Source organism: Ranitomeya imitator, chromosome 4 (assembly GCF_032444005.1).
Source record: "Ranitomeya imitator isolate aRanImi1 chromosome 4, aRanImi1.pri, whole genome shotgun sequence".
In the NCBI taxonomy this organism is placed as follows: domain Eukaryota; kingdom Metazoa; phylum Chordata; class Amphibia; order Anura; family Dendrobatidae; genus Ranitomeya; species Ranitomeya imitator.
In genome coordinates this window covers 192820641-192841576 of record NC_091285.1, presented here as the reverse complement: position 1 = coordinate 192841576, position 20936 = coordinate 192820641, and the positions used below count along the sequence as shown (strand labels likewise).

At 39.5% G+C, this 20936-nt stretch overlaps 1 protein-coding gene across 1 annotated transcript in view; it reads right to left on the bottom strand.

The window, feature by feature from the left end:
- Positions 1-11299: 11299 nt before the first annotated feature.
- The window catches only part of LOC138675724 (uncharacterized), a 166089-nt gene continuing 156452 nt past the window's right edge, over positions 11300-20936 (bottom strand). The window contains exon 2 of the mRNA XM_069764191.1: positions 11300-14679. Coding sequence (XP_069620292.1) covers positions 12088-14628 — 2541 coding nt within the window. The 5' untranslated portion in view covers positions 14629-14679 and the 3' untranslated portion in view covers positions 11300-12087. The remainder of the gene's footprint in view (positions 14680-20936) is intronic.

Genomic DNA, 20936 nt, shown 5'->3' with positions numbered 1-20936 from the left:
CAGCTGTCATATATGATACTCAGTTATCAAGTAGGAGACATCTGTCAACATCAACTGACCAGAGGAGACTGCAAGTAGTAGATCTTTATGGTTGAATTGTGGCAAAGAAGACACTACTGAGGACCACAAACAACACAAGTGCTGAACATTAGATCAGTGGAAATCTGTACTGTGGTCTAATAAGTCAAAATCTGAGATTTTTTGGTATTAACCTCCATTTCTTTGTAAAATACAGAAACTGGGATTGGATGGTTTTACATGTGTTGTGAAGCATGGAGGAGAAGGTGTGATGGAGAAACCCTTGATAATTTAATCCCAAACAAGGCACACATGATTACCAAAGCGTTCTGCAATTACATGCTATCTAGTTTGGTTTGCACTTAAGGGCTATGAAATAAAAAAGGAGAGGGATGGAGCATTGTGTCAGATGACATGACCTCCAAAATCAACTAATATCAACCCATTTGAGAATCTTTATCATGAGTTGAGTGAAGACAAAGCAGACAACAAATGCTCAGCAACTCTTGGAACTCCTTCAAAACTCTTCGAAAGACATTCCAAGTGGTCACCTAATAAAGCTGCATAAGAGAATGCCAAGGAGGTGTAACGCTGTCATCAAAGTATAAAAGCTGGCTACTTTTACGAATTTACGGTTTAACTCATATTAGTTTATTTTACACTTTTTTTTTTACTCTTTGCTACTGTATGTGTTCCTTTAAGGTTTTGCTGCCTTTATTAGAAATCTACAATTCCTATAGGAACAAGAAAAACTATTGCATGAACAGGTGTGTCCACACTTTTAACCGGTACTGTATATTTTCATACTGGACTTTGCAACAATGTTGACAAGGAAATGGCATAGAATATCAGTTATATTATTTCAACAGTAATGTAAAGTAACAATCATTACATGCATTATGTCAATCTCCTGCAATGATAGCTTTTATCTTTCATAATGTACAGCTCATTTCCATGGAGCTTGGCCCAAGAGTTTCTGAGCTTGTCTAGTGGGCATGGCCTTGCTCCATACACTTGTGTGGAGTGAGACCACGCCCACTGGGCGAGTTCTGGCCAGGAGTATGTAAAACATATACATACCCTCCGGTTCTGGCTCAGAAACTGGGGAATCCTCGCAGTGCACAGTGTGTGCACTGGGGGGATTCATAAGTCTGCAGTCACAGATAGTGACTGCATACTTTGCAAATTGGACTGGACAACCCCTATAAGTCTGAGTCAATAGATCTGCAGCTAGGACAGCTCTGATTATAATATTTTATGCTGCTTTCTTATGAAATTATTATGTAATTTATTTCTGAGTTAAAGTTTCTATTAGTGGTGAGCACCAAGTTGGCATAAGGAGACTTTTATGACACGCAATGCTTCTCTTTGAATTTAAGTATGCAAATAGCCTCTACTGAGAGGAAGAGGACTAGTGCTCTCCACAAGGAAAAACATTATTCTTTAGATGCTCTGTCAGAGGCCTCTCACCCAGCCAAATCAGATATCGTGCATTGCAACGATGCTTTGAAAACAACGTGAAACGTGTCTGAAAATGCAGTTTCCAATTTGGCTTTTTATCCTAAGTTATGGAACAAGTTCCTGTCCTCTTCCTCTAAAAAGAGGTGATTTGTGCATGTACATTATGTTCATTTTATCCATATCTAATGCAGTTGTCAAATGGGAATTCATGTGTTCTAGATATGATAATAGAAAAAGGGGGTATATTTTGAAGTGGCCTACAAACTTCCACCCTTAGCATTGCAGCTTACTTTAACTCTGAGGTCAATTGGACTAACAATATTGAAGTATTTCAGACATTCTGAAATATATGAGTTATGTACAACTCTTGCAATTATATTTGTTTTACAAAATCTTTCTGACGTACAGTATACCTAAAAAAGATGTCTTCTGACAGACCTGTTTCATTTTACAGAAGACATGAAGCTCTGATCTACTCATAGCGATCCATTGTCGTCCATGATAAAAATAAACCGTTAATGCATACGTCATAATTTTTTGCAGTTTTCCACACTATAGGACTGTAACAAAATTCAAGGCATCTATTTATACACTAGTCAGAGCTATACAAACTTTGGAGTACGTCTACTGCGTAGAAGTGTATGAATTTAGTACAGTGAAGACACAAAAGCGCACAGAGAGGTAAAAAAATACTCTGTTGTAAAAAAGTCACAGTAAATAAGCAAGTGCTAGTCAAAAAATGAAAAAATACAGGGTATTTAGTTAATACGTTTTTTTGCAAAAAAAGTATGTTAAGCTGCTCCACCAATCGCCAAGGTATACCCTTAATAGAGCAGTCCTGTCTAATGTACATAGTCCCTATCTGATGTATTTAAATACATCAGATAGGGACTATGTACATTAGACAGGACTGTTCTATTAAGGGTATACCTTGGCGATTGGTGGAGCAGCTTAACATACTTTTTTTTGCAAAAAAAGTAATAACTAAATACCCTGTATTTTTTCATTTTTTGACTAGCACTTGCTTATTTACTGTGACTTTTTTACAACAGAGTATTTTTTGACTTCTCTGTGCGCTTTTGTGTCTTCAAGTTCTTTGGTGGTGTGAACAGGTTTCTATAGACTTGTTCACTTTGCAAGTAGCCCATGTGTTTTTGGTTTTTGAATTTAGTACAGTGTCCAGTTCTGGATATTTTTCTAATTTACAGAAGTATTGACAGCTGACCAAACATGGTGGGGATAGAGGGTAAATAACACACATTTCTTGCTTTAGTATCATTCAAAATGAATGTTTATAATGCTGGATGGGATTGTTAGAAATGTCCCTGCATTATTCAATGCAAAATAATGATATACTATTGGTTTTGAAAGGAATCTGTCAGTAGGATCAACCCTCCTAAGCTGTCTACATGGGCATGCAGGTCATAGGAAGCTGAATAAAATAATTATTTGATATCTGCAATAGGGTTGAGCGAAACGGGTCGGCCACTTTTAGAAGTCGCCGACTTTTGGCAAAGTCGGGTTTCATGAAACCCGACCCGACCCCTGTGTGGGGTCGGCCATGAAGTCGGCGATCTTCTGAATGTGGTATCGGAATTACGATCCCGATTTCCGATATGTTTGCAATATCGGAAATCGGTATCGGAATCCATATTTAATGTAAAATAAAGAATTAAAATAAAAAATATCGCTATACTTACCTCTGACGCGCCCTGGTACTAACCGGGAACCTTCCTTCCTTCGAATCAGCGCTTCCAGGACCTTGCGTGACGTCGCGGTGACGTCGCGGCTTGTGATTGGTCGCGCGAGCGGTCATATGGGCGGCCGCGCAACCAATCACAAGCCGCGACGTCACCGCGACATCACCGCAAGGTCCTGGAAGCGCTGATTCGAAGGAAGGAAGGTTCCCGGTTAGTACCAGGGCGCGTCAGAGGGTAAGTATAGCGATATTTTTTATTTTAATTCTTTATTTTACACTTAAATATGGATCCCAGGGCCTGAAGGAGAGTTTCCGCTCCTTCAGACCCTGAGAACCATTGGAAACCCAATGCACTGCATTGGGTTTCGAGTTTCGGCCGACCCCGACCCCGACTTTTTTATAGGATCGGCCGATTTCAGTCGACCCGACTTTTGAAAAAGTCGGGTTTCGTGAAACCCGACCCGATCCTATAAAAGTAAAGGTCGCTCAACCCTACTCTGCAATCAAAATGTCTCAGTTCCGAGAAATCCATGCTCTTCTTAACATGTAAATGAGCTGTTAAGATCTATCTATTTATTTTAATTGAAAAGAAGTGTTACCATTCTGAGACATGTAGATTAGGAGAGCAGGCAAAGAGTCATTACATGTCTCACACTGGTAACTCTTCCATTCATTTTAAATACGCTTTAGAGGCAGATTGTCATTTAGATCTATGACCCGTTCATAGATCTTAACATCTCATTTAAATATTATGAAAAACGAGGGTTTAACTGAAATAAGACTTCAGGTCACATAAATCAAGGTATCGTGTTAAAATGTCTATGACCTGCATACCCATAAAGCTGGCTTAGGTGGGTTGCTCCTACTGACAGACTCCCTTTAAAGCAATGAATACATATAAAACTCCTAAAATGCATGTAAATGACTACACCAAAACTGCACTGTGTGAACATAGCCCTATGTAGAGTCTCACTAATCAGTCAAATGAAGTATTCACAACATTGGAAGTACAACAAAATGTTTCCACTGTAATGGTCCTTTTCAAATAGCATCAAATAGGTTAAACTAAATTAGCAAAGGACTTGGAGATCATACAGTATCTATAAATATTATAAAAAAAGATAGCATCTGAGTTCATGACTAAAGCCACCATGTCCCAGAAGCCTACATTAATTGGGGTCTAGTGTATGATCTGAAGTGATGCAGCTAGGAGGAGCAATGGAGTAGGAGAATCACTGCCATCATGTTACATGGCATGCATCACGTGCAGCCATAGTCATGTGCAGTCTTTATGTATTGTAGACTATTAATTGTCAAGAATCATCTAGACTTAGGAGTGAGGAGACAACAGCAGGGAGTTTCAAAGTTAACAAACAAGCATAAAAATCTGCGTATGTGCATGTAAATAGTAGCAATTTTACATTACAATAGTAGAAAATCAAACTGTGCTTTCATGATGGTGTTTCAAATGTATCCCTTATAAATATATCTGTATGTAAACTATTTTTAAAGCATCTGCATGAAAGCAGACATATTTGTTCTCCGCAATATACACAGCTATGGTTACTTGCAAAAGCTGATTGCCATGGCAACAAGAAAAAAACAGTAGAAATTATTAGTGAATGTTTTAAATGGGGTATTTTAAGACCAGGGAGCATGCCTGAATAAAGTGCCCAGATAACAATAATTACGCGTATATATGCAACATGAACCAAAAAAATGTGACTACGACACACAGTCAGAAGATCACTTATTCTCATTGTAGGGCGGGCATCCGGGGGTTGTCCAGTGAAAACGAAGGATAGGGGAGAAGTTATTGATCAGTTGAGGTACAACTGCTGGAACCCACAACGATCAGCAGAATGGAGAATTTTTTTTTATCTTTGACAGGGGACTTTTATCCTTATTACAAAATAGAGTGGAAAGCCATATGTCCTACCACCGATCCATTCATTCTCTATGAGGCTGCTGAAAATAGCCGAACACAATGCTTGGCAGCCCCAATAGATGATGAATGGAACAGCTGTAGAGCATATACAGTGGCATGTAAAAGTGTGTGCACCCCTGCTCAAAATTACTATTATTGTGATGTGTTAAGCAAGTTGAAAATGAAATTATCTCTAAAAGGCCTAAAGTTAAAGATGACACATTTCCTTTGTATTTTAGGCAAAAAATGAATATATTGTCATCTTTTACATTTTAAAAATTACCAAAAGGAAAATGGGTCGATGCAAAAGTTTGGACAATCTGCATGGTTTTGAAAGTATCACAGATGGTAAATGCTTTTCATAGCCAGACAAGAGTTTTTCAATTCTTGTTTGAGAGATTTTCATTCATTCTTCCTTGGAAACTTCTTCCAGTTTGGTGAGATTCATGAGTCATCTTGAATGAATTGCTATTTTGAGGTCAAGACACAGATTTTCAATGATGTTCAGATAAGGGGACAGTGAAGGCCATTGTAAAAACTTCAGCTTGTGCCTTTTGAGGTAGTCAATTGTGGCATTTGACATGTGTTTAGGATCATTATCCATTTGTAGAAGCCATCCACTTTTCAACTTCAGATTTTTTTTTCACGGATGGTGTTATGTTTGCATCAATAATTTGTTGAAATTTCATTGAATACATTCTTCTCTCCAGCTGTGAAATGTTCCCCATGCCATTGGCTGCAACTCAACCCCAAAGCATAATTGATCCACCCCAATGCTTAATGGTTGGGGAGATGTTTTTTTCCTGAAATTCGGTGCCATTTTCTCTCTACGCATACCATTGATCATTGTGGCCAAAGAGTTCTATTTTAACCTCATCGATTCACAGGACTTGTTTCAAAAATGCATCAGGCTTGTTTAGATGTTCTTTTGCATACTTCTGACCCTGAATTTTATGGTGATGCACAGGAGAGGGTTTCTTCTGATGACTTGCATGAAGGTCATATTTGTGCTTGTGTCTCTGAACAGTAGAACAATGTACCACAACTCCAGAGTCTGCTAAATCTTCCTGAAGGTCTTTTGCAGTCATGTGGGGGTTCTGATTTGCCACCCTAACAATCCTATGAGCAGCTCTCACTGAAATTGTGCTTGGTCTTCCAGACCTTATCTTGATCTCCATTGTTCCTGTTAACTGATGTTTCATTATTACATTTTGTACTGAGGAAAAGGCAACTTGAAAACACTTTGCTATCTTCTTACAACCTTCTCTTTTTTTGTGGGCTTCCACCATTTTCATTTTTAGAGTGCTAACCAACTGCTTAGAGGAATCCATGGCTGCTGTTTTATGGCACTTGGTTAGAGGAGACTGGGATTTTATAAAGCTGGGAAATTTGCATCACTTGGCATGTCCTAACCATGATAGTTAATAAGCCATACCCCATTGAAAACCTCTGGAATGTAATCAAGAGGATGACGGATAGTCAAAAGCCATCAAACAAAGAAAAACTGCTTAAATTTTTGCGCCAGAAGCAGTGTGAAAGACTGGTGGAAAGCATGCCAAGGCGCATGAAAGCTGTGTTTAAACATCATGGTTATTCAACAAAATATTGATTTCTGAACTCTTCCTGAGTTAAAACATTAGTATTGTTGCTTCTAAATGATTATGAACTTGTTTTCTTTGCATTATTTGAGGTCTGAAAGCAATGTTTTTTTTAATTTTGACTATTTTTATTTGTCAGAAAAAAATACAAAATTCATTGCTTGTAAATTCGGAGACATGTTGTCAGACGTTTATAGACTAAATGAACAATTTACATTTTACTTAAAAATATACCTATAAAGAGAAAAATCAGACAAACTGAACATTTTGCAGTGGTCTCTTAATTTCTGCCAGAGCTGTATATACAGTTGTGTGAAACGTTTTTGCCTCCTTTCTGATTTCCTATTCTTTTGCATGTTTGTCACACTTAAATGTTTCAGATTACCAAACAAATTGAAATATTAGACAAATATAATGCAAGTAAGCACAAAATGCAGTTTTTAAATGAAAGTTTTTATTATTAAGGGAAAAAGAAATTTAAACCTACAGGGCCCTGTTTGAAAAGGTGATTGCCCACCCTAAAACAAAAATTAACTGTGGTTTATCACATCTTTGGAAAGCTGAGCTCAAATTTCCCTAGCAATACACAGGCCTGATTACTGCCACACCTGTTCTCAATCAAGAAATCACTTAAATAGGACCTGCTTGACAAAGTAAAGTAGACCAAAATAGCCTCAAAAGCTAGACATTATGCCGAGATCCAAATAAATTCTGAAAGAAATGAGAAACAAACTAATTAAGATCTATCAGTCTGGGAAAGCTTATAAAGCCATTTCTTAAGCTTTGGAACTCCAGGAAACCACAGTGAAAACCATTATCCACAAATGCCAAAACATAGAACAGTCCTGAATCTTTCCAGGAGCGGCCGGCAGACTAAAATTACCCCAAAGCGCAATGATGACTCATTCAAGAATTCATAAATGACCACACAACAACATCTGAAGAACTGCAGGCCTCACTTGCCTCAGTTAAGGTAAGTGATCATGAGTCCACCATAAGAAAGAAGGTCTTGGGCTATTTTGCTGCTTCAGGACCAGGAAGACTTGATGTGGTAAATCAAACCATGAATTCTGCTATCTACCAAAAAATCTTGAAAGGGGAATGTCCAGCCATCTGTTCTTGACGTCAAGCTGAAGTTCACTTGAGTTATGCAGCAGGACAATGATCCAAAACACACCAGCAAATCCATCTCTGAATGACTTAAGAAAAACAAAATTAAGACTTTGGAGTGGCCTATTCAAAGTCCTGAACTTAATCCGATTGATATGCTGTAGCTGACCTTAAAAAAGCGGTTCATGCTCGGAAACCCTCTGTGGATGAATTACAACATTTCTGCAAAGATGAATGGGCCAAAATTTCTTCAGAGCGTTGTAAAAGACTCATTGACAGTTATCACAAACGCTTGATTGCAGTTGATGCTGCTAAGGGTGGCCCAACCAGTTATTAGGTTAAGGGGGTAATCACTTTTTCACACAGTGCCCTGTAAGCTTGGATTTCTTTTTCCCTCAATAATAAAAACCTTCATTTAAAAAGTGCATTTTGTGTTTACTTGTGTTATCTTTGTCTAATATTTAAATTTGTTTGGTAATCTGAAATATTTAAGTGTGATAAACATGCAAAAAATAGGAAATTGGGAAGAGGGCAAAGACTTTTTCACACAGCTATATATATATATATATATATATATATATATATTGCATTTTAATAATTAGAGAATCTGAAACGTTTAAGTGTGACAAACATGCAAGAGCATAGGATATCAGGAAGGGGCAAACCCTTTTTCACACAACTACAGTGGGGCAAAAAAGTATTTAGTCAGTCAGCAATAGTGCAAGTTCCACCACTTAAAAAGATGAGAGGCGTCTGTAATTTACATCATAGGTAGACCTCAACTATGGGAGACAAACAGAAAAAAAAATCCAGAAAATCACATGGTCTGTATTTTTAACATTTTATTTGCATATTATGGTGGAAAATAAGTATTTGGTCAGAAACAAAATTTCATCTCAATACTTTGTAATATATCCTTTGTTGGCAATGACAGAGATCAAACGTTTTCTGTAAGTATTCACAAGGTTGCCACGCACTGTTGTTGGTATGTTGGCCTATTCCTCCATGCAGATCTCCTCTAGAGCAGTGATGTTTTTGGCTTTTCGCTTGGCAACACGGACTTTCAACTCCCTCCAAAGGTTTTCTATAGGGTTGAGATCTGGAGACTGGCTAGGCCACTCCAGGACCTTGAAATGCTTCTTACGAAGCCACTCCTTCGTTGCCCTGGCGGTGTGCTTTGGATCATTGTCATGTTGAAAGACCCAGCCACGTTTCATCTTCAATGCCCTTGCTGATGGAAGGAGGTTTGCACTCAAAATCTCACGATACATGGCCCCATTCATTCTTTCATGTACCCGGATCAGTCGTCCTGGCCCCTTTGCAGAGAAACAGCCCCAAAGCATGATGTTTCCACCACCATGCTTTACAGTAGGTATGGTGTTTGATGGATGCAACTCAGTATTCTTTTTCCTCCAAACACGACAAGTTGTGTTTCTACCAAACAGTTCCAGTTTGGTTTCATCAGACCATAGGACATTCTCCCAAAACTCCTCTGGATCATCCAAATGCTCTCTAGCAAACTTCAGACGGGCCCGGACATGTACTGGCTTAAGCAGTGGGACACGTCTGGCACTGCAGGATCTGAGTCCATGGTGGCGTAGTGTGTTACTTATGGTAGGCCTTGTTACATTGGTCCCAGCTCTCTGCAGTTCATTCACTAGGTCCCCCCGCGTGGTTCTGGGATTTTTGCTCACCATTCTTGTGATCATTCTGACCCCACGGGGTGGGATTTTGCGTGGAGCCCCAGATCGAGGGAGATTATCAGTGGTCTTGTATGTCTTCCATTTTCTAATTATTGCTCCCACTGTTGATTTCTTCACTCCAAGCTGGTTGGCTATTGCAGATTCAGTCTTCCCAGCCTGGTGCAGGGCTACAATTTTGTTTCTGGTGTCCTTTGACAGCTCTTTGGTCTTCACCATAGTGGAGTTTGGAGTCAGACTGTTTGAGGGTGTGCACAGGTGTCTTTTTATACTGATAACAAGTTTAAACAGGTGCCATTACTACAGGTAATGAGTGGAGGAAAGAGGAGACTCTTAAAGAAGAAGTTACAGGTATGTGAGAGCCAGAAATCTTGATTGTTTGTTTCTGACCAAATACTTATTTTCCACCATAATATGCAAAAAAAATGATAAAAAAAACAGACAATGTGATTTTCTGGATTTTTTTTTCTCAGTTTGTCTCCCATAGTTGAGGTCTACCTATGATGTAAATTACAGACGCCTCTCATCTTTTTAAGTGGTGGAACTTGCACTATTGCTGACTGACTAAATACTTTTTTGCCCCACTGTATATATTTTCTTGCCTAAAATACAAAGGAAATGTTCATCTATAACTTGAGGCCTTTTAGAGATCATTTCATCTTCAACTTGTTTAACTTTTCACAATAACAGTAATTTTGGCCAGGGGTGCCCAAACCTTTACATGCCACTGTACACTGTTACTCCATTGTAACGAGGATAAAGTTGCCCGTTCTGCCAATTTGTGCATTTCTTATGGTAGGACGTCCACCGATTAACATGTTATTACCTATCCTGTGGTTAGGAGATAACTTGTTTTCACTAGATGAGCCTTTTTATGGTTTAATAAGTCAATAGATTTTAGACTACTGCATAGTATTTCGATTCGATTGTGCCTGATGTATGTGTAACGTAAGAAGTTTAATCACTTATTCTTTAAAAAAATAAAACTGGCCTTGTGCTTAGCAACTAATCAGAGCTTCTCTTTCATTGCTTAAGGGAAATCTGTCATTAGGATTTCCAACCCCAAACTATTTATGTGTGCATGTAGCTTTTTAAAAAACAAGTGCAGCATTACATTTACATGACCAGTCCGTTCCTCCGTTACTGACAAAATCAGTGTTTGAACTGATATGCACTGTAGTTCTATAGCCTCTGTCACTCCAGATCTATTCGCTGCCAAGTGCTGCTCCTTTTGGTTAATGGCTCCTTTGCCTGAAGTCATACAGCATTGAGGCTGCCAGTCAAGCCGAAGGATACGGAACTGGTTTGGGAATAGAGCTGGAGGGGCAGAGTCTTCAGATCTACAGTCTCGTCTGCATATCAGTTCAACTGCTGATTTCTCAGTAATGAAGTATTGGATAAGCCATGTAAATGTATGGTGGAACTTGTTTCTGAAAGAGCAACATACGCATATAAATGTTTGGGCAATGCAATTCTTTTAAAGAACAGCTAGTATTAATTCGGTTATGTCTGTTTTAGTAAATAATTGTATTCTGCATGATGTATCAATTTTGGAGAATCATTTCTTAGAATTGTACATTGTGACTTTCCTTGGCTATTCCTTCTGGAAATTAATGAATAAATTTCAATTTGGAAATGACCAGTTGGGGGTGTGTCCCTTAAATTTCTGAAACTGTCCAATCAGTGCTGGATGTATCATATTTTATCAGGACACAATCAATGAGAATAGTAACAGTTGTCGATTTCTTCATGAACTTCTTGTTAGAATAACAGATTAATTCTAAGTAAAGAAAATCCAGAATTTATTTTACGGCGAATACTAACAGTATTTACTAATACAGTCATGTCAGGATAGTTTACCAGGACCATTATAAATTACTGTAGAAGAATAACTGTTGGTTGCTTTGGGCATCAATGGTATTTTTTCTTTCCTATAGTTTTAATAAATTAATTAGAAGATTTATCGATGCTTGAGACTTTTTCTGCTCACAATAACAAAGTATCCCTTAATATATAAACCCCCTGCATAATATGTTAGATCTGCCTTTTACATTTTAGAACAATATTTTTGACCCCGTCCTATCACTGAAGCCTTTTCTAAAAGAAACCAAGAATCATCCAATCATCCAGAGTCAGCCCATACAACCAGGTATTGTAGCAATTACCTGTAACCATTACTGCACTCTGGCACCATGTGGAGCGCACTGTCGCCTCTACAAACTTCCTGCTCAAGCACATTGCCAAATGTTCTGCCGATAGGCATAGGACTATGCTGAAGGTATTAGAGCAGAAAAATGCAATGTTACAAAGCATAATACTTTACATTGCCCTTGTCATGTCTTATCATGAAAAAGAGATTTTGACATTAGAACAGCACATTTACCTTTTCAGTCAAATAAAAATTAACTTAAATCCAACCACTGAGCTCTTAAGACCAGAACTTTCACGCGAAGAATCCATTTTTAATTCTGTCTATATTCATTTTCAACCAGTAATTTTGTTTCACTTTCAGAATTAATCATTACTTGTATGTTTCTTTCAAGGGTTGATTTAAATGGCTTATTTCTTCTAGCTTCATTCTGCAGTTTGTCCAGCACGAGAGCAGCAACGGGATCTTCTTCGAAAAAAGGTGCGGAAAGCACTAGGCTGTCTTTTTTTGCTTTCCTTCTTTTCAACAGGACCTCGAATAGAACTACCTCTAGCTGTATTTTGAGGAGTCATCACCTTCTGTCTCCCATGCTCCTCAATCTGCTTTTCCAGGTGCTTCTGTATGGCCATCCCCAAAACTTCAACTTCCATTGATGCTCCATACACTTCCCACGTCATACCTTTCTCATCCCAGCTGACCTCTCTTACAGGTTCTGGGTGATCTGCTTTGGCTTCTTCTACTTTGACCTCAGGATAGGAAGCCTGTGGTGACTTTCCTTTGGGAGTCATTGGGTCAGTTGCAATAGATCTTGTTTCTACTGGAAAAGAAACTTGCATCTCTGCATCCTTCATCTCAGGCATTTCACGCAAGTGTGAACAGGTTGTGCAGGCTTGATTGGCGTCTGTGTTGAACATAAAAGAACATGATCCTTGCAGTGGTACCATTGGACTAACAGCTATTGAAGTGCACTGTATTGTAGAATCAACTTGGATTCCTATATCATGATAAAGGGGTGTTGGTCCTTGTAATGTGTTTGGAAGGGCACTTATGCTGTAAGAATCCAGTTTTTGTGTCTGATCATGGTGCAAGGCAGCTTGCTCCCCTTGGAAAGGAAAAGATGAAGATCCCTGTGAAATAACAATGGGGCTCACAGCCACTGACACATATTCTACTTTCTTATCCGCTTTTGTCCCAAGATCCTCATTAAGAGGTGTGAGTTCAATTGAACATGTCTTAGACAATGTATCAACAAAGTTTGAGTCATTTTTATCAGATTGAAAAGAAAAAGAAACTTCACCAGGGGGTATTATAGGACTAACTGCCACTGACCTATATTCTACTCTGGTACTAGGACCAGGTTCATCATCAGGAGGAGTTAGCTCAAAGGAGTATGTTTTTGGAAGGTTATCTGTAGCTTTAATATTGATATCTTTGCATGGATCTGTAGCATTATTTTCTGCCATGAATGTAAAAGATGACCCACCCGGAAGCACAATCGGACTGACTGCCACAGATACATACTGCACTCTTGTGCCACTCTCTGTGCTGTCATTATCTGACACTTTCTCCCCACCAATTCTATTCAGTACATCTGGCTGGAAATTAAATGAAGATGATCCATCTGGGGGTACAATTGGACTTACTGCAACTGAAACACACTCTGGTCTGGTATCTGCTTGAGTGCCTACATCATGATTAGGTGGTGTCAATTCAAAGGGATATGTTTTGGGAAGTAATTCATTATTCTTTGCTTCTTGTACACCTGCTGTGTTGCCAGAAACAGTTCTTAATGCATGAAATGTAAATGAAGAAGTTCCATCCGGTGGAATAATTGGACTCACTGCTACAGATTTATACTCTACTTTGCTTTCAGTCCCATCATTGAGTTTCTCTTGTCTTATAGTGTCTGTAATTCGATTTGAACAACAGCTATTTCTATCTTCCTGAGCCTGATCCTTTTGAAATGAGAATAATGATGTTTCTCCTGGAGTTATAATGGGACTCACAGCCACAGACCTATACTGTACTTTTCCTTCAGGATCACCTCCAGCAGGTGTGAGTTCACATAAATAATTTTTTGGTAGATCATCATTCTTGCCAATATTGACTTTTTCACAATGAGTTTTAGTGAATGGTGTTATACCTGTCTGAAAAGTAAAAGATGAACTTCCATCTGGTGGAACAATAGGGCTTATTGCAATAGATCTAAACTGTTTTTCTTCCACATCACTGCCTGAACTTGAAGGCAATAAGTTAGCTGCATATGACGTTGTACCCATTTCTCCGTTGGTAACCTTCTTACATTCTGCCATTGCCTCCGTCAGAATTTCTTTACTTGCTCGATCACCAAGACTACTAGCAAGTTGCATTGATTCTGCTTTTGCATTAACATTTTCTTTCTCTCTGTCTGATGTTTCTCCTTGTACATTATGAACTATAGAAACGGTGTCAGTCTTCACTCCTAAAGACACCCTCACTTCAGGTATTCTTGGGGCGCCTAATACTTGTTCCTTACCATCGATCTTGTTCTCTGAATTACTTAAGTCTGTTCCATCTGACACTGAGACAATGTTTGTGCTCTCTTCAAGTGATTTCTTAGCAAGTGTCTCAGTGTGAGGGTCGTCATATTTACAGTTCCAATCTCCTTGCTTTGATGAATATTGATCTTCTCTGACTTCATGAAAAGAATATGCACCATCAGCATCCACAGAAAAGTCCCTACGTACTTCTAAGATATCATCTGCATCTGTGTCAAAGCTGAAACTTCCTTCCACAAGTTCATGGTCTCCGTGTACACTGACACAGAAGTTTCTCATACATAGATCCTCTCCATCAAACCCCGAATTGCATGTAGGGTCTTCAGCCTGCCATATTCTTGAGGAAATAGGAGAGCGAAGGGAAAGGTTATCACTGGCACCATCTGGTGTTGACAGTTTCAATCGCTGAGGCTCTTTAGGGCTGCCCATGTTTGGACCAGTTTTCTTCCATAATATTTCAAACTCCCTTGTGCGTATATTCTAAAATAAAGTACAAAGAATAACATTAGTGTGGTTCACAATATAGAAATGTATCAAAAAATGCATGACAAAAAAAAGAAAACATATATTATAATACCAACATTTCATCAACAGCCTTATGCTTATATGCTTTTAGCACATTCTGTTCAGGATCCTTATCATTCATAGACATATCAGTGCTAAATGCCAGAACAAATTGTGACAAAATGGTAAAAAAATCAATTGTGCTATTGTTTTTATTTTTATGACATTCAATGTGCAGTAATAATAACCTGGAAACATGATTCTGTAGGTTAGTCTGATTACCTGTGATCCCCAGTCCACTGACCCACCGCATGACCAGCTCTACCCTCTCCTAATGTATCCTCACCTTTCCCCTGCAGACTGTGAGCCCTCGCGGGCAGGGTCCTCTCTCCTCCTATACTTGTGTGTGCCTTGTTTTGCTTATATTTATTGTACTTGTCTATATTTGCCCCGTTCACATGTAAAGCGCCATGGAATAAATGGTGCCATAAAATGTATAATAATAATAAAAAATTATTTTGATACTAAACTAATACTTAAAAAAAAGAAATATATATTTTTCTGGTTTTCTAAAATTCAGAACTTTGTAATTAAAAAATGGCTGAAAATTGCAATCTAGGAAGCCCAGCTTATGGCTTAGCTTCATAGGAGTACTAAGATGGCAGTGGTGGGGCCCTTTAATAGACCCCTAGCTGCCATGATAATCCATTGGTGCCCTGCAATTGGAATAAACAAATCACCCCCCGGAAATGAGCCATTTAAATGTCAGTGTTTAAAATAGCAGCATTATACCTAGCTGACACCTGCTGTGAATGGAAGGGGTCAGCCATTGAAATTTGATGTACATGTACTTCACATGACACAGAGAAATTAATGAAACTTATGCTTTAGCTAAGGCCTCATTCAGACTTCTGTGTTGCACGTGCGTGTTGTATCTGTTTTTTTCACAACATGTACTTACTATAATCTATGGTGCTGTTCAAATGTCTGTGTTTCTCATGGACTGTGTGTTCATGCAAAATTCATGGCAACATGTCCATTTTTTCCGATATCACAGGTGAAAAGTTCTAATACAAGTCTATGGTTTCGTGAAAAACACCTACAGCACACGGATGGCATCTAAGTACTGTCCATATTTAACATTGCAAAGTATAGGAGGTGAGTATAAGTTTTATTATTTTATGGGGGCCAAGCCTGGGGTATGAAAAGAAGTTGTCTAAGTAGTGGACAACTTCTTTATATGAGCCCTTTGCAGTCCAATAGCTCATCATTATGCAAAATTCAACATGTTTTGGAGGTAGAAATGGACCTCCTTACCTCGTGGGCCCTTGTGTGGCTGGACAGTTTGCACCAATAATAAGTCCGCCCCAAATACTGTAAAACACTGTTAAAAAAGCAACAACCAGGAAATTCCTGTTTACTGTGTGTAGTTGGAGCACATTCATTTTACTGTCACTTTGCAAGCTGTCAGACAAGATGCTAAGATCCTAAGCTATAAGAAATACCAGTTGTAAGCTGTAACATAGTAACATAGTAACATAGTTAGTAAGGCCGAAAAAAGACATTTGTCCATCCAGTTCAGCCTATATTCCATCATAATAAATACCCAGATCTACGTCCTTCTACAGAACCTAATAATTGTATGATACAATATTGTTCTGCTCCAGGAAGACATCCAGGCCTCTCTTGAACCCCTCGACTGAGTTCGCCATCACCACCTCCTCAGGCAAGCAATTCCAGATTCTCACTGCCCTAACAGTAAAGAATCCTCTTCTATGTTGGTGGAAAAACCTTCTCTCCTCCAGACGCAAAGAATGCCCCCTTGTGCCCGTCACCTTCCTTGGTATAAACAGATCCTCAGCGAGATATTTGTATTGTCCCCTTATATACTTATACATGGTTATTAGATCGCCCCTCAGTCGTCTTTTTTCTAGACTAAATAATCCTAATTTCGCTAATCTATCTGGGTATTGTAGTTCTCCCATCCCCTTAATTAATTTTGTTGCCCTCCTTTGTACTCTCTCTAGTTCCATTATATCCTTCCTGAGCACCGGTGCCCAAAACTGGACACAGTACTCCATGTGCGGTCTAACTAGGGATTTGTACAGAGGCAGTATAATGCTCTCATCATGTGTATCCAGACCTCTTTTAATGCACCCCATGATCCTGTTTGCCTTGGCAGCTGCTGCCTGGCACTGGCTGCTCCAGGTAAGTTTATCATTAACTAGGATCCCCAAGTCCTTCTCCCTGTCAGATTTACCCAGTGGTTTCCCGTTCAGTGTGTAATGGTGATATTGATTCCCTCTTCCCATGTGTATAACCTTACATTTATCATTGTTAAACCTCATCTGCCACCTTTCAGCCCAAGTTTCCAACTTATCCAGATCCATCTGTAGCAGAATACTATCTTCTCTTGTATTAACTGCTTTACATAGTTTTGTATCATCTGCAAATATCGATATTTTACTGTGTAAACCTTCTACCAGATCATTAATAAATATGTTGAAGAGAACAGGTCCCAATACTGACCCCTGCGGTACCCCACTGGTCACAGCGACCCAGTTAGAGACTATACCATTTATAACCACCCTCTGCTTTCTATCACTAAGCCAGTTACTAACCCATTTACACACATTTTCCCCCAGACCAAGCATTCTCATTTTGTGCACCAACCTCTTGTGCGGCACGGTATCAAACGCTTTGGAAAAATCGAGATATACCACGTCCAATGACTCACCGTGGTCCAGCCTATAGCTTACCTCTTCATAAAAACTGATTAGATTGGTTTGGCAGGAGCGATTTCTCATAAACCCATGCTGATATGGAGTTAAACAGTTATTCTCATTGAGATAATCCAGAATAACATCCCTCAGAAACCCTTCAAATATTTTACCAACAATAGAGGTTAGACTTACTGGCCTATAATTTCCAGGTTCACTTTTAGAGCCCTTTTTGAATATTGGCACCACATTTGCTATGCGCCAGTCCTGCGGAACAGACCCTGTCGCTATAGAGTCACTAAAAATAAGAAATAATGGTTTATCTATTACATTACTTAGTTCTCTTAGTACTCGTGGGTGTATGCCATCCGGACCCGGAGATTTATCTATTTTAATCTTATTTAGCCGGTTTCGCACCTCTTCTTGGGTTAGATTGGTGACCCTTAATATAGGGTTTTCATTGTTTCTTGGGATTTCACCTAGCATTTCATTTTCCACCTTGAATACCGTGGAGAAGAAGGTGTTTAATATGTTAGCTTTTTCCTCGTCATCTACAACCATTCTTTCCTCACTATTTTTTAAGGGGCCTACATTTTCAGTTTTTATTCTTTTACTATTGATATAGTTGAAGAACAGTTTGGGATTAGTTTTACTCTCCTTAGCAATGTGCTTCTCTGTTTCCTTTTTGGCAGCTTTAATTAGTTTTTTAGATAAAGTATTTTTCTCCCTATAGTTTTTTAGAGCTTCAATGGTGCCATCCTGCTTTAGTAGTGCAAATGCTTTCTTTTTACTGTTAATTGCCTGTCTTACTTCTTTGTTTAGCCACATTGGGTTTTTCATATTTCTAGTCCTTTTATTCCCACAAGGTATAAACCGCTTACACTGCCTATTTAGGATGTTCTTAAACATTTCCCATTTATTATCTGTATTCTCATTTCTGAGGATATTGTCCCAGTCTACCAGATTAAGGGCATCTCTAAGCTGTTCAAACTTTGCCTTCCTAAAGTTCAATGTTTTTGTGACTCCCTGACAAGTCCCCCTAGTGAAAGACAGGTGAAACTGCACAATATTGTGGTCGCTATTTCCTAAATGCCCAACCACCTGCAGATTTGTTATTCTGTCAGGTCTATTAGATAGTATTAGGTCTAAAAGTGCTGCTCCTCTGGTTGGATTCTGCACCAATTGTGAAAGATAATTTTTCTTGGTTATTAGCAGAAACCTGTTGCCTTTATGGGTTTCACAGGTTTCTGTTTCCCAGTTAATATCCGGGTAGTTAAAGTCCCCCATAACCAGGACCTCATTATGGGTTGCAGCTTCATCTATCTGCTTTAGAAGTAGACTTTCCATGCTTTCTGTTATATTTGGGGGTTTGTAACAGACCCCAGTGAGAATTTTGTTACCATTTTTCCCTCCATGAATTTCAACCCATATGGACTCGACATCCTCATTCCCTTCGCTAATATCCTCCCTTAAAGTGGACTTTAGACAAGACTTTACATAGAGACAAACCCCTCCTCCTCTCCGATTTTTACGATCCTTTCTAAACAGACTGTAACCCTGTAAGTTAACTGCCCAGTCATAGCTTTCATCTAACCATGTCTCGGTTATTCCCACTATGTCAAAGTTACCTGTAGATATTTCTGCTTCTAGTTCTTCCATCTTGTTTGTCAGGCTTCTGGCGTTTGCGAGCATGCAGTTTAGAGGATTTTGTTTTGTTCCAATCTCCTCACTGTGGATTGTTTTAGAAATGTTCTTACCTCCCTTCTGAGTATGTTTTCCTGGGTCGTCTTTGTTCGAGTCTAATGTTTTTCTTCCCGTCCCCTCTTCTTCTAGTTTAACGCCCTCCTGATGAGTGTAGCGAGTCTTCTGGCGAATGTGTGTTTCCCAGATTTGTTGAGGTGTAGTCCGTCTCTGGCGAGGAGTCCATCATACCAGTAATTCACACCGTGGTCCAGGAATCCAAATCCTTGTTGTCTGCACCATCGTCTTAGCCAGTTGTTTGCATCAAGGATCCTGTTCCATCTCCTGGTGCCATGCCCGTCTACTGGAAGGATAGAAGAAAAAACTACCTGTGCATCCAGTTCCTTTACTTTCTTCCCCAACTCTTCAAAGTCCTTGCAGATTGTCGGTAGGTCCTTCCTTGCCGTGTCATTGGTGCCAACATGTATCAGAAGAAATGGGTGGACGTCCTTGGAGCTGAAGAGCTTTGGTATCCTATCGGTCACATCCTTGATCATCGCACCTGGAAGGCAGCATACTTCTCTTGCAGTTATGTCCGGTCTGCAGATGGCTGCTTCGGTGCCTCTCAGTAGTGAGTCTCCCACCACCACCACTCTTCGTTGCTTCTTGGCTGTACTTTTTGCTGTCACTTGTTGCTGTGTGCCCTTTTCTTTTTTGCTTGCTGGTATTGCTTCATTCTTAGGTGTGCCATCTTCATCCTCTACAAAGATTTGATATCGGTTCTTTAGTTGTGTGGTTGGTGATTTCTCCATGGTCTTCTTGCTTCTTTTGGTCACATGCTTCCACTCATCTGCTTTTGGAGGTTCTCTGACACTTTTTGCACCTGTGTTATCTTTGTTCCTGAATAAATATATGTTCACTGTTGAACGGGTGGACAGTACAAAAATTAATCCATTGCTAACAGGTTATAGGCCGATAAACAGTGTACTAAGAAGAAGATGGCCACCAGGAGCAACTCTGTGGAGTTCATAGTGCCAAATCTGACTAACCAGAAATACCAATCCTAAAAATTCAAGGTAAATATGCTACTGATAAGAAAACATATTTGTGAAATACACACAGGACTCTAGACCTGACCCAATACCAGAAGACTGCCAAAAGGATAAAAAAGCACAAAGCACTATCTCCCTCAGTATAAATGATGATCAAATGATGATCAAAATGTGCATGTATGTAAATGTGAAACTGAAAAACAAATATGGGAACAACTGCAGAAAGTGCATGAAAATATAAATCTCAGCAATAAGCTCTATTTAATGAGAAAGCTGTGTCAGCCTAGGCTAAATTAGGGCCAAGATATGCAGGATTACATAAGAAATACTCTTGAAATTGTGGAGTGCCTGTGGGGTATGGGGGAAGATCTAAAGCATTTCCATGTTGCTCTGCTACTACTTAACCGTCTAACAGAAATCTGTGACATGCTTGAAACTGCACTCGATGTGCACTCAGATTGTGAGCTTACATTGGAGTATGTCAGAGGAAAGCTTGCAAATGAGTATACACAAAAGACAGAAATAATAATCAATAGTGGGGTATCCAAAGCAGAATCCACTTTAACCCCTTTCTGACATCGGACGGACGTACTATCCCGTTGAGGTGGGCCCCCATGACCACGGACGGGACAGTACGTCCAGCGCGATCGGCGGCGCTCATGGGGGGAGCGCGGCCGATCGCCGCCGGGTGTCAGCTGCCTATCGCAGCTGACATCCGGCACTATGTGCCAGGAGCGGTCACGGACCGCTCCCGGCACATTAACCCCCGGCACACCGCGAT